Source organism: Helianthus annuus, chromosome 16 (assembly GCF_002127325.2).
Source record: "Helianthus annuus cultivar XRQ/B chromosome 16, HanXRQr2.0-SUNRISE, whole genome shotgun sequence".
In the NCBI taxonomy this organism is placed as follows: Eukaryota; Viridiplantae; Streptophyta; class Magnoliopsida; order Asterales; family Asteraceae; genus Helianthus; species Helianthus annuus.
Window position 1 is genome coordinate 163,251,007 of NC_035448.2, and position 14,706 is coordinate 163,265,712.

The following is a 14,706-nucleotide window of genomic DNA, read 5'->3' on the forward strand; positions in this document are numbered from 1 at the left end:
ATCAGACAACTTGTAATGCAAAGAATCCTTTCAATGACGACAATCACAAAAGCTGAAAAATTAGAACATGATGTATGTATGACAATCAGAAAAAAGAAAATAGAAAAAATAAGAGCAGCAAAGCAAAGGTAAAGATTATCATCATTATGCTTTGAGAAACTTTATTTGAATGGCTTCTACATGTTTTTATGTGACGAAGAAATTATATAAAAATATTTTCTTTATTTTAAATGACTTTTTATGTAAAAATAGTGGTTCCCGGTTCCTCAATTTTTAGTGGTTCCCCTATGAACTTACTCCTATATATATTAGTTAATTTATTGTATTCCCTAAATTAGCGAACGATTTTTCGAACGGTCCTAAATTAGCTAACTAAATTAAACTTATAACTCATTTTTAAACCACACTCTTTCAAAACAACCTAATTTGTGGGAATGACAATTTTTGATATATATAGGATAAATTGTAGGATAAGTTTCCATATTTACATGTTGAAATGTAGGTAATAATTATTAAAATGAGTGTAAAGTTTGATGAAAAAGAAAGGATGCCTAGCAAAAAATTGGCGATTATTATAACATGTGTGAAGTGTACAAGAAATAGAGGTTTGATGAGTTGAATTATGGCAGGCTTCTATAATATAATATTCAAAGTAAAACTGCAATTTTGTTCTTTCAAGAATATAAGCCATACCACACAAGATAAAATTTTATTCAAGAAAAGAATGAATATTTATCAAGAAAAAAAGGTTGACCACAAACTAGTCTTGCTGCTTAGCCAAATCCCTATAAGAGCAGAATCACTTTGCCTTGCTAGACATTAAACACCATCGTAAAAGAGAAACTAAAATCAAGGTTCAAGAATGAAGAGATTCCACTTTATTATGTTATTCATTCTCCTAGCGGCAACTTCTATTCAAATCAATGCTCAGACTTGCAAACCGAGTGGCGGCATCCGGGGAAGAAAACCACCTCCTGGACAATGCAACAAAGAGAATGACTCGGATTGTTGTGTCCAAGGTAAGTTCTACACCACGTATACATGCTCTCCTGCAGTGACAAGTGCTACTAAAGCAAAGCTTACCATAAACAGTTTCCAAAAGGGAGGTGATGGCGGTGGCCCGTCAGAGTGTGACAACCAATACCACTCCGATGACACGCCAGTTGTGGCATTATCAACTGGATGGTACAAGGGAGGGGATAGGTGCCATAAGTATATCACCATCAACGGAAACGGGAGGAGCGTGAAGGCGATGGTTGTGGATGAGTGTGACTCTACTATGGGGTGTGATGCAGATCATGACTATCAACCACCTTGCCCCAATAATATTGTTGATGCTTCAAAAGCTGTGTGGAAAGCCTTAGGGGTATCACAAGATAACTGGGGAGATTTGGATATTACTTGGTCAGAATAATTATATGTAACTCTTCTTATGAATGTCAAAAAGTTATTATGTGTTTATTTGCTAGTGAGTATATATATATTTTACGTGAAGCTATATATATTTGTGTTTATATTGGGTATCCTGTTTGATTAAACTACCAAGTAATGAATATCCAGAATTCAGTGCAAGTTTATATTCTTGTTGAATGAGTTGCTAGGCTGCAACTTGAATACACACTCAGAATAAACCCTTCAAGTGGTAGAATTTAACGTAGGGTGGTTTGTGAGTAATATTAGAAAATACACTTTCAGTTCTATTGGGGAGAGTCGGTTATCCATGGCTGCCCAAAATTGTTGGATGTTGAATACATGTGCAGCGGAAGTTGTTTGAATGTGAGGGTTCATCGTATTTGTGATATGTGTGTGCAGTGAACAAAGAATATGCAGGCAAGAATGAAGAGGACAATTTCGGTTGTGAAAATGTCTTGGTGCCGGTTAATGTTCCCGGCAATATCCATATGACGGTTGAAAGTTGGTTGATTTTAGAGGGAAACCGCCACTTGAAATGGTGTCTCACAAAACCAACATAACCGTTCGAGTATATTTGTTACATACACATAAGCATAAGTTTTAACATACTAAAACATACATAAAATATAAATTAAGTTTATATTTACTAATACACTCCCCATAAACTTAATGTTTCTTCCGAGAATGCATTATCACGCTGTCATCGGCTTCATTAACAACTTTCTCCGCTCTCTTGAAGTCGAACCTCTTTCTTCGTTGCAGCCTTTTAAGACCGTACCAGTCGTTTCCGGCAAAGAAGGCATAGTGCTCTTTGGCTGCCTCTTCTTGTTCTGCACCAGGCCGTCTGCTTGATCCTTCATTCTCGTCCAGGCTTTTGCTCCGCCTTGCTTTAGCAACATGAATCCCCTGGTCTACCTTTACTTCCTTTTCGGCTACTTCTTTTTGAGTGGTTTTGAACTTCTAATAATAAACCAGTACATCTAAGTACATGGCATACATAAGTCTCATGAATTCTCCTTCCTTGTAATCAAAACCCATGTCTTTTGAGATTACAGCCCACATATTATTCTCGGTCACTCTCCGGTGACCTCCTTCCCTCTTAACAGCCATGTATAGGTCCAGTAAACTTATTTTCCTATTGTTTTCAGCATATGCAGGAAGCGGCCTAGTATTGATCTCTAATTTGTCTTTTAGAAACCAATCAACCATCTCCTCAAACTTCTTTTCTATATAAAACTTGTATTTGCCGACATAACTATCATCATCCAGCATGTCATCCATTCCATCATTTTTTCACCCTAAATTACACTAAATAACACTATATCTTCTCTCTCCTTTTCAATTAAATAATATTCTTTTATACCTTTATCATTACCTTTTCTCTCTCCTCCACTCACAACCACTTTCAAAATATATTAAAAAATTATAGGGGGTGAACAGTGTCCCCTCAAATATACAGATGAACAGTAACATTTTCTCTCTCCTCCACTCACAACCAATTTTTATACTTTTTATATTATAAAAACCACACTCACCGATTTTAGTGGGTTGGATATGAATGCTCTAAATGACATTGCTTGCATTATCAAGACATTCCAATCAGGCTCATTCGAAGATATATTCAGGCATTCGAAATATTGGTTTAAATATTCATTTTTGAATTTTCATACTTCAGTTCGGACTTTAACACCATTTCCTTCTCTCTATTACCGATTTCATCTATAATTCTTCTTATTTATGATAGGAACACTATATGTAGGGAAAATTTTGCATGAATCCCACATAAACTTAACCGTGTACCCTTGGGTGATCAATTGATCCAAACCAAGTATGTTCTTATCAATATCAGGAGTAAAGAAGACGCTTTGAATTCGAATTCTTTCAGATCCTGTCATTAATTCAACAATCCCTATTACTTTGATGAAATAGAAATTGTTCTCACTGGTTTGTGTTTCCACATCAAACATACTTTTAATTCTTTTGAACATGTCTATGTTTCCTGAATAGTACCTCTTAAAAGATTTACTAACGTACCATATTTCGGACCAGAATCCGCCATCAGTTCCGGTCACCATGTACTCCACTCTCTGATCATTCCGTTCACCATTGTCTGATTCTTTCCGTTGTTGCGTCCCTGTGTTAATCGCTAGACGGATGAGTTGTGCAGCCTCATCGTTTTCTTTCTCCTTGCATGATGCAATCTGATGCCTCAGTTTGTTGCAATAATAACATTTCCTCTGCACCCATCTTCTTTCCTTCTTCTCGTCGGAGCAATGTTTACACGGCAGGGTCGTTGACGTCGTCACAGGATTCTCCTCTCTTTCGGTTGTGGCTCTGATACCACTTTGTTGGATGTTGAATACATGTGCAGCGGAAGTTGTTTGAATGTGAGGGTTCATCGTATTTGTGATATGTGTGTCTAGTGAACAAAGAATATGCAGGCAAGAATGAAGAGGACAATTTCGGTTGTGAAAATGTCTTTGTACCGGTTAATGTTCCCGGCAATATCCATATATACATTGTTCAAGACGGTTGAAAGTTGTATTCTTATCCTCCCGATCTTCGGTTTTGGTAAATGATTCACCCACTAGGGAATTTCAATGTCATGCGGGGGAGGGGGGGACCCATGTTGGATCTGAGTTTGATTTTGATTGTATTTTATGTTTGTAAATAAGATGAAGATGGATGGGTGTGCAGCGGATATTAAAATGAACACAAACTTTGCATACAATCAAACGAGAGTAATACTTTTATCAAACATCTTTACACAATGAACCGAAAGATTGAATTTATTTCAAACACGATTACAATGATTGATGAATGATTGCAAACTCCCCCTCAGCCAGAGCTCAGTAGTTTGTTCGTGCAAAGAAGACGAATGATGCAAAGAGCTAATAGAACAGTACAAAGTACTGAACTATTTATAGGCACTTGCAAACTACTGAGCATCTTAGCTGACGTCACCATGAAAGCGACATCTAACCTCCTAACAAACTCTAACCTCTGATCTATACAGACACTGCTTGTGTTAACTACTGCTAATACATTCTATTACAAAACATACTTTAGAACAGCTGCTGCAACCTTCTACTGCTGTGAACCCAGCAGCACTTGTCCGGATCAGCAGTGCTTGACTCAAGGAAGTAGATTGAATCAGCAGGACTTTAGTCTTCCATCAGATCTTTAGTTGAGCAGCAGTTATGGGTCAGCAGTTTAGCAAGATCAGCAGATAGGAGGTCATCAGTAGTTGTAATCACTTTCAAGGGGAGAGATTTGTATATCAACATCTGCTTATTCAGGATCCACTGCTCTGATCCAGTTTTGGCTTTAATTATCTGTTCCTCTGATAGGGTTCAATCCCAACAATCTCCCCCTGGAACAGATAATGCCAAAACCCTTCATTATTTGTGGACATTTTATTGCCTCATTAACAGCTCCCTTATCTGACCTTTAAATTGTAATTCAAAGTCAAGGGCATCTGTATCTTCATCATCCCTTCTAAGTGGAAGATCAAGGAGATCCTGCAAATCTTCAAGACTCAGGCCAAGAGCTTGTTCCCTTGATATTTTCTCCACTTCTCCACCAGACCTGAGCAAAGTCAATACGCAGGTCTGTTTGTCAGTTTCCCACTTTTGTATTTTTGAGCCTGGTGGGTTTCTTGGGAGATGCTTATTTGCAGAAGTATTTGGTGAGGCTGCCTGTTCATCACTGGCTGAGCAGTGGTAGCAGAGTTTTCCTGTTCAAGTTCTTCTTTTAACTTTCTTAACAAGCCTTCTTTTACAACAACATTTCCAGTAAGAATTTCTTGAACTGTTTCAGCTCCTAACTGGTTTTGTTTCCTTCTTTTGTAAAAGGCAGTACCAGTAGGAGCAGTGGCTTTCCTGGTGTGCAGCTTTGTTGGCCTTTTTGAAACCTCTGCTTCAGGATAGTCAGGTTTTTGAGGAATTTTGGATGTTTCTTTCTTAATTCCTCCAACCTTTTGTAGGTTGACCTGACCATATCTTCTTTCCATCTAGCAATTTGTCTTTTTGTACCAAAATCAGCAGCAACGAGTTCTTCTTTCATTCTCTTTAGTTCCAACTGTTTTTCAGGTACATTCTTTTTGAACTTTGCCCAATCAGGAGGAGTGTGAGTGACTTTCCTTTTTATCATGTCTTGAATTCTTGCTGCTTCAACTTCAAGCTCAGGAACAGTCCACTCTTTGTACATGTGTCTCTCTCCTTTGTATCTCTTGTGAAACATAATGCTTTCAATGTAGTCTTTCTTCAAAGTTTCAGCTGCTCTTTCTGAAATTTGTTGACTGACATTCTTTGCAAAACGTTCTAGGGAACTGACTTGTGTGAGCAGATATTGATAGTATCTTGAAACTTCTTTGTCAGATTTCCCTTGTATGTTTCTTTTCGAGATATCTTCTGCTTGCTTGGCCTTTATCTTCAAATATTCATCAATATTTTTGGGCCAGGGATATCCTTTGATTGAAGGCAAACTCCTTTTGGCAGGGTCATCCTCAATATAAAAAGATTTTATTTCTTCTCTAACAGCTCTAGTTCAAGAGGAAATTGAACACCTGTAGGAGGTAAGGGTTTGTGCATTGGAACTGGTTTTGGTATATTGACAAGAGCTAAAGATTTTGAAGATGTTTGTGATGGTTTAGAGACATCATCTTTAGGAATTAGCCTTCTCCTCTTTATTTGAGGAGGGACTGATGATGTTTTGGATGGAAAGGTGGTTGTAGTGGCAGTGGTGGGTGATAGACTAACAGCTGTTGAAACAACTGGTGTTCCAACCACTGTTGTCTTTACAGCAGAAGTTATAACAATTGCTGTCTTCTGCCTTTTGACAGGAGGTGATTTTGATTTTGGTGGTGATGGTGGTAAAGCAGTGGATGTAGTGTGTGTTGAGATGGTGTGTGTTAAAGTGGGAGCAGATGTTGAAACTACTGAAGTACCAACAGCAGCTGATACAACAGGAGTTACAACAGCTGTTTTAGGTGGTGGTTTTTGAGCAGACTTTGAACGTCTGACTGGAATGGATTTGGGTAGCCTTACTTTTCTTGTAGGTTTCTTCTTTTCATCAATAAGATTTTCATCATCTCTTGACCCTGAAGTACCCTGATCCGGATAATCCACCCTGGCTTTCTTTTTGGCCTCTCTATCCCTTTTCACACATGCAAGTGCTTCTGCAAGTGTATTTGTGGTCACATCAATTTTCTTACTCCCATCTGGCAAAGGAATCTGTTTGGTCATATTTGAATTTTCTGGTGCAAGGTAGAGACCATCTGTTATTCCTTTCCTTCTCCACTCCTGAATTTTCTCCCCCTTTTTGGCATTATCTTCGGGGAGTTGATCAATGAAGAACACTGGTGGAGGAGCAGTGCCAGAGTTGTGCAGGATCTGAGTTTTGAGAGCCTTGAGATCAGCCTGAGTGTCTTTGAACCAAGACTCCATAGCATTTCTCAGCTCTTGAACATGTTTTTCATGTTGCTGATCTGCTACTTGTGCTTGATGATGGAGAAAAGGTTGAAAGAGATTCCAGAGCTCCTTTGTAGCAGGTGCCTGTTGGAGAACATGTGCTTGAGGTGGAACAGCAGTGGATTGTACCTTTTGTACCTGTAACAACTGTTGGAGCATATCTTTGAGCTCTGCAACAGAGTTATCAAGTTTTTCAACACGAGCCGTCAATTTTTGGTACTTTAAATCATCACCCAATTGAATGGGATCATCTGATTTCCCACTAACAGTGGTTTTATCAGTGGTAGAGGTAGGGAGTTTACTCCAAACATTAACCACTGATGCCCTTTTTTCTTGGTACTGGGGTCTTCTTCCTTCAACACTTGACAACCTTTTGATGTTGCCAGTAGGATAAATAAATCCACTGGTGGTTGGCAGAGGTGCTATAAAAGGAATTGCCTCCAAGGAAGTCTTATTGATGTAACCACTGTCCAACTATAAACCAGTGGGTTCAACAGTTGTAGTGGCTGCTTCACTTGGATTACCACAAAGAGTTACTTGTAACTCAATGGGTGTAACCTCCTCAGGTTGTGTTGGTGGGTTAGCAATGAATGATACAGCAGGCTCAGTCATTTGTTGAGGCATATTCTCACTGACAGGTGATTGAGAGGACTGAGTAATGCCTGGTTCAAATCAATTGCATCCAACAGTAGTTGTGTTTTTGGTGGAATTGTGGATGTGATGGTTGGTGTAGAAGGCGGACTTGCTCCGGGCATTGAGCTGTGGATGATGGAAATGAGTGTATCCAGAGCATCATAATGTGGTGGCCCTTTGTGTACAACCTGTTCTTTTTGTGAAGAAGCAGGAGGAGTTATGGTTATGGGTTGAGATATTTGTACCAACTGCTGTGAGGAAGAAGCAGCAGTGGTTTCTTGTGACATTTGTGTTGTCACAGGCATTAACTCTGGTATCTCATCCTCCAGAGTTGCCGTTTTGATTGGTTTGGGGGGTTTTTGATTTTTCTTTTTGTAAAGCCTTTTGGGTTTTGTAGGTGTGGGTTTCAAAACAGTTGGTCTGCTGCTTTGATCACCTAGAGCAGTAGGCTCAGCAGCAGGTACCTGAGGAGCAGTGGTAGCTGCTAAATTCTGCTCAGGCACCCCTGCTTGTGTTTTGCAAGGTGCTAACATTCGTGAAAAAGTTTCAGATGTTAGGCAATTTATTACAGTTGTCTCACCTTGGTTTATTGAAGCTAAATCATCCTTACTGAATTTCTTTTCAAAATAGTAACTTAAAAATCTTGGAAATAGTAAGAATGATTTGGTTTCAACATTATTAACCAAATCTTTAAAGATTTCCCGAGAATAGTTATAATTTTCTTCTTGAAGAATTGCATATCCCAGATTTTGAATCTTTATAGGGATCTCATTAAAAGAAGTGGTTTTGTTTGAAACTGTAAAAACCCGTTTAGGATCTCTCAATGATATCAAACTTTAACTTGTGAAAGTGCGGAAAACAATCACAAGTCGATTCAAGAACGTACACTAATAATCAATATAAAGACAATAAGCAAAACACAAACCGAAATCTTGCATTCAATGACTAGCAAAGACTGATACAAAACTTCAACAGGAACTCGGTTCCTTGTCTCTTGTGTCGCAACCTCAACTCACCAAAACAATAACTGATCAACAACCTCAACCCTAAGGTTGAGGTTTGTTTAAATACTAAAACATCTAGACCAAGCCTAGGCCCAATTGCGACACATCTAACACTAACCCAAACCACATAATTTCGGCCCATACATGTACATTAACAAAAGACATAAACAACCCTTAAACTATACTAACCTACATGAATAAACCTTCAGGTTCCAACAATCTCCCCCTAGGTTTATGCATGCAGGTTCTTGATGCTTCAAGTATCATGACCACCACCCAATCGATCTTTAAAACCACCAAAGCCTTTCTTGCGAATGTGAATAGCAGAAGCAACAGCTGCAGTCTATCCTTTGGCAATTTCTTCATATTTTTCAGTAGCTCGAATCTGATTTTGAGCTAACACTTCTAAATCCCCATCACAAACGAACACTGCCTGACCAAGACGCTCATCATAAGCCCAGAAATGCAGAGACTTCAAAGCACCTTTAGGAATCTTATTAACCAACGGAATCACCTTCTCTTTGTCAGTCACAGGCCAGTGCACTATTTTCATTCGCTTCTTAGTAAATGGATCTCTAATTCCTTTAACCGGTTTGACGAAAGATTCAGCTGTGCGCATCGATGGAAAGTTATGCAGAACTTCCCTCTTCAGTCTTTCGAAAAACATATGTCCAGGACCTCCAGGGTTATCATCAACATAAGGAGCATTTGACAGTTCAGTCAGATCAACTTTTGTAAATGATTGAAACTGACCAGGATGTTTATACCATTCCACAGGACCAACTTTCCTTCTAATCCACCATCGTTTTCTATCATGGTCATAGCCCCAGCTCACTACTCCTGAACGATTCCCAACTTGATCATATAGAGTTTCACCAACATCCATCAGATGATGAGTAGCCTGAGCATCAACATCGTCTGGGTTCAGATTCTTGTTCTTTAAAATTACCAACTCTCTTTTCTTCTTAAGTCTTTCTGCCTTTGCTTTGTCTGCTTCTGGATCAGTAACTCTCTCAAAGTATTGTTCCATTGCAGCATTCTTCTCAGCATTATCCTTCTCAAAGGCTTTCCTTCTGTTCTCAACGTCTGTAGGATCAGAAAATTCCTGCCCAAACTTCTTTTCAAGTTTATCACGTAAATCATAGACCATAGAAAATAACAGACTAACATCTCCTTGAAGTTGTTCAATCTGCTGATTCTTCTGCACTATGATGTCTTCAAGTTGGATAATCTTGGCTTCTTTGTGAATCGAATCTTGTTCAACAACAACCAACCTTTTCTTCATCTCTCTCATACTTATAAACTCATCATCATCACTTGAATCATCGTCAAAGGGCATTCTCACTGGTTCCTCAGGCCTTTTACCACTTGAACTACTAGGCATATCATGAACAACATTAGAAGGACCAGCAGAATCAAAAACACCAAGTGATACAACACCAACAGGCTCAGTAACAACACTTGCAGCTTGAGCTTCAACAGTAACATCGGTGGTATCCAAATCAGTTCTTGAGCGTCAAAATCAACCTCAAAGAAGTCTGCGGCAGAGGTGGTGGCATCAGTAACATTCTTCTCAAAATCAAAATCGTAAAGACCTTCATCATCTTCATCAGTAATCAAAGGTTGATCTTTGTTTTTCTCAACATACATTCCGAGCCGAGGATCCCTCCTTTTCCGCTTCACAGGTAGAGAATCAGGATCCTTTGGGTTTTCACTGGACTCTTCATTTGGAACTGAAAGATCAGAAGGAGGATTTCCCATCTTTTCAGTCACAGACTTTAATAACAGAGCCAAACTCTCAGCAGTAATCATAGGTGGAGCAGTTGTAACGGCATCAGTAACTCCAGCTTCAGGTGGAAGCTCTACTTCCTCATCAGTATCACACATAATTTCAATACCTTCTTCCTCAGAATCAATTGTCACAAACTCAGTCTCAGGCTCATCTTCAACACCTCTCTGAACATCATGCTCTTCAGCAACAATAGCAATAGTAGGCCCAACATTAGCTTGAACAGGTTGAACTATAACCGGATCAGCAGCAATATCTTCAGTCTCAGCGAATTGACCAAACTTCTCCAGTGGAATTAGTCCTTCAAACTTCTTTTCTGTACCCTTCTTTGTAGTAAGAGCACCAAAACATGAAGGACCCATAGGCTTTAATTCCAACGTACTACCAGATCTCTTCAATCCTGGATAACACTCATTTAAAATCATCTGCACAAACCTTGGATACATGAGAAACTTATCCTTTCGAAGTCCAATTGCATTTCTCTTCATTGCTTCCAAGATATATCTTGAATAATTGAACGGCTCATTTGTAATCACACATATCAAAGCAGCAGACTGAGTGGTATTCAACTGATCAATTCCCCCTCTATTTTCTGTCATGCACACAAGGAACATGTGAAGTAATAGACGCCAGTAGGGGTGCACAAACTTCTTTATCAGGGGTGGAAACTTTCCTTCATAGCTTAAACGAGGTAGAATTGCTTCCACTGTTCCAGCTGGAAGTTCTATAGGATCCGTTTCCTGATCATTAAATTTTAACGCTTCTCTAATCATCTGCTCAGTCACTATAACTTTCATCTCTTGAATCTCAGCAACTATAGCTCCCTTTCCTTCAACGACTTCGACTTTAGCACTCTTCCAAAAATCTCGAATAAGGTCTTCATAAACAACTGGATTCTCACGAAGAGCATGAACAATCCGGCATGTATTTAGGCCTTTCATCAATGACGCATACAGCTGCTTGTGTTTCTCTGGTGGAGGTGCTAAGTATCCTACTTGATTGTGAGAAGATATAAACTTTAAATCCATTTTCTGCACACAACACAAATCAAATAAGTTTCCAACTTTGGTTATAACAGTGATAAAAATAATAATAAAAAAAAACTGTTACTGTTCACTCGAGACCATGAGTCGAAACTGAAAGGTCTCGAGTCGAAACCACTTGTCTGCGAGTCGCAACCATGAGTCGCAATCAACAGATTTCGAGTCGCAATCATGAGTCGCAACTAACAGACTTTGAGTCGCAACCATGAGTCGCAATCTCGATGTTGCGACTCGCAACCAATGGTTTCGAGTCCTTGTATTGTTTGAGTCGCAACCACATAAACACATAAACTTCATCTTAGTGTTCTTGATTGCGAGTCAAAATCTTCAAAACTTCATCGGAAACTTCAAATCTTCATCGGAATCTTCAAATCTTCATCGGAGCCTCTTCAATCATTCATAATTTTCTGCAAAACTTGAATAATGACATCATAATACCTTGATTATCGAAACAGCAGATTGCGAGTCGTAACCGGAGACAAATTGGAATCTTCAACAATCACCGGAATTTTGAGAGAGAATGAGAGACTTGGTTGCGAGTGAACATAGGTAATGACTCGAAACCAACCCTTTTATATCCCATGTTGATCATGGGCCCATGACTTATGGGCTTGGGATATAACATTTTGGGCTCAAACAGATTTGGCAAATATACCCTTTAAACCCATTTCAAACTCAGATTTAATTTTTAAGAATTATCCGTTAACCTTTTGAGCAATGTTTGCAAAACAAAAACCTAAAAACAAAATTAAATAATAAAATATTATTTACAAAAATAAATTAGGAAATTTGCATAGATACTCAGGGATCAAATCACAAGGTTTCGGGCTTGACTTCACTTATCAACACTGATCTACTACTGGATGATCTAGACAACTGCCAGTATATTTGTCCTCTTAAACTCATTTCCCTAGACCTTTTCCATATCACTGCCTGTATCTCATTTTATCATGTTTTGATATTTTAATATTGAACACCCAAACAAATACCAATCAAATCCCGGAAATATAAATCGCACACTCTATCATGCAAGTATCTTCCCTACCACATATTTCACAAGTCCAATCCAGATTTCTGAAATCTTAACTGGGATTAGGTTGAGAAGAGAACAAAATAGATCTTTTGCAGAGATGATATAATATACAAATCAAATGAGTTTTTCTCAATTTGATATAGGTTTATTGGGGTTTCTTTTGGGCACTTGAGGGCCTCTTTCGGGTGTTAATTGATCTACAGATCGACAACGTACAGCTAGGTCAGCATGTATCTGGATGCAGCAGAAGCTGACGTTGCCTAGCACCTCCAGGTCAGCATATATCAGGATGCAGCAGAGGAGGTACACGACTTTTTCAGAAAAGATTTCAGAGTCAGACCAAAATTGTGTGTATCGGGACAACATACAGACATTCAAATAGACATGAGCTAATTCCAAGTGATTTTCTTTTCTGAGGTCATGTACTAATTTAGTTCTGAACAGAAACAGCTAATGTTTCCAGTCTTAAGGATAGAGCCTACCAACACATCATACTAGAGTCAAACTATTTCGATACTGGTCTTACATGAGTCAGCACTCGACCATAATGTGAAAATTCATTTCATTTCCCAGTCCAGCCACACCTCTTTTTGTATTTTTCGATTTTTAATTTTTTTTTATTTTTTTAATTTTTTAATGTTTTTGTATTTTTCAAAATTTCTCCCCCTAAATTTGAGCATAAATAAAAAACTACCTAAGAATAGAAAACTTTATGAACAAATTTACCTACGAAAAACAAAAACATGCTCAGTCAGTAAAACGGATCATTTTTAGAAAATCCACAAGCACTCTGAATTTCGAGCTGCTGACAGGTTTGGTGAACAAATCGGCAGCATTTGCATCTGTGTCGATTTGTTCAAGAGTAATAAGACCTCTGTCAAAACAGTCTCGGATAAAATGAACTTTAATATCAATGTGCTTGGTTTTGGAGTGAAAGACAGGATTTCGAACAATTTGTATTGCAGCATCATTATCGCAGTAAATAGTAGTGTTAAGATAAGTCAAACCATAATCCTGCAATTGATGTTGCATCCACACCACTTGAGAGCAAGAAGCAGAAGCAGCAACATACTCGGCTTCAGCTGTAGATATTGCCACTGTTTGTTGTTTCTTGCATTGCCAAGAAATGAGCCTGTCACCCAAAAATTGACATCCCGCCGATGTAGATTTCCTGTCACTGTCAGTACCTCCAAAATTGCTGTCAGAGAAAGCAAACAAGTCAAAATTGGAATCCCTCGGATACCATAGACCAAACCGGGGGCGGCCTTTAAGGTACCGAAAGATACTTTTAACAGCAATAAGATGAGAAGTTTTAGGATTAGCCTGATATCGTGCGCAGTTGCAGACAGCAAACATGATATCCGGACGACTTGCTGTGAGATACATCAACGACCCGATCATAGACCTATACTGACGTTGATCTACAGAACCTCCTTCTTCATCTTCAGTCAATAGCGGTCTCTCTGCCATTGGTGTTTCAGCAGGTTTTGCGTCCGAAAACTTGAATTTTGCCAGCACGTCATCCACATACTTCCCTTGATGGATAAGAGTCCCTTGTGAACTCTGCTTGACTTGTAGACCCAAAAACAGTGTCATTTCCCCGAGAGCACTCATTTCAAATTTCTTCTTCATAACTCTCTCGAACTCCTTGCAAAGATCCTCACTTGTAGATCCGAAAATGATATCATCAACATAGATTTGAACTAAGATTTGATCACTTCCTACTCTCTTGATAAACAGAGTCTGGTCTATGGTGCCACGCGTATACCCATGAGCCAAAAGATGTTCTGTTAAGGTGGCATACCAAGCCCGAGGAGCTTGGTGTAAACCGTACAACGCCTTGTCTAGCTTGTAAGCATACTCTGGATGGTCTGGATGTACAAACCCTGGTGGCTGCTCGACAAAAATTTCTTCCTTCACATCTCCATAGAGAAACGCAGTCTTGACATCCATCTGATAAACAGTGAATCCCATGTATGACGCGTAAGCTAAGAAGATCCGGATGGCTTCAAGTCGTGCAACCGGAGCATATACTTCATCATAATCTAGACCTTCTATCTGTCTAAATCCCTGAACCACCAGCCTTGCTTTGCTTCGAACGATGACCCCTGCAGAATCCTGCTTGTTTCGAAAAACCCATCTGGTTCCAAGTTTACGCTTTCCTTTTGGCAACTTGACGAGTTTCCATACTCCAAGTTTTTCAAACTGGTTCAGCTCTTCGTGCATAGCATCTACCCAGCCTGGTTCCTGCAAAGCTATATCAACAGTTTTAGGTTCGATTTGAGAAAGATAGCAAGAATATAAGCAAGTATTGATGGTT

General features: G+C 39.0%; 1 protein-coding gene across 1 annotated transcript; it reads left to right on the forward strand.

The window, feature by feature from the left end:
* The first annotated feature begins 689 nt into the window (after positions 1–689).
* LOC110917456 (kiwellin-1) lies at positions 690–1,500 on the forward strand. The gene has a single exon (XM_022162006.2). It carries the CDS (start codon positions 863–865, stop codon positions 1,412–1,414), a length of 552 nt encoding a protein of 183 aa, XP_022017698.1. The 5' UTR covers positions 690–862; the 3' UTR covers positions 1,415–1,500.
* The last annotated feature ends 13,206 nt before the right edge of the window (positions 1,501–14,706 follow it).

What these genes read in the sequence shown, in the direction of transcription:
- LOC110917456 (XM_022162006.2), top strand. Translation starts at nt 863, where the DNA reads ATGAAGAGATTCCACTTTATTATGTTATTCATTCTCCTAGCGGCAACT.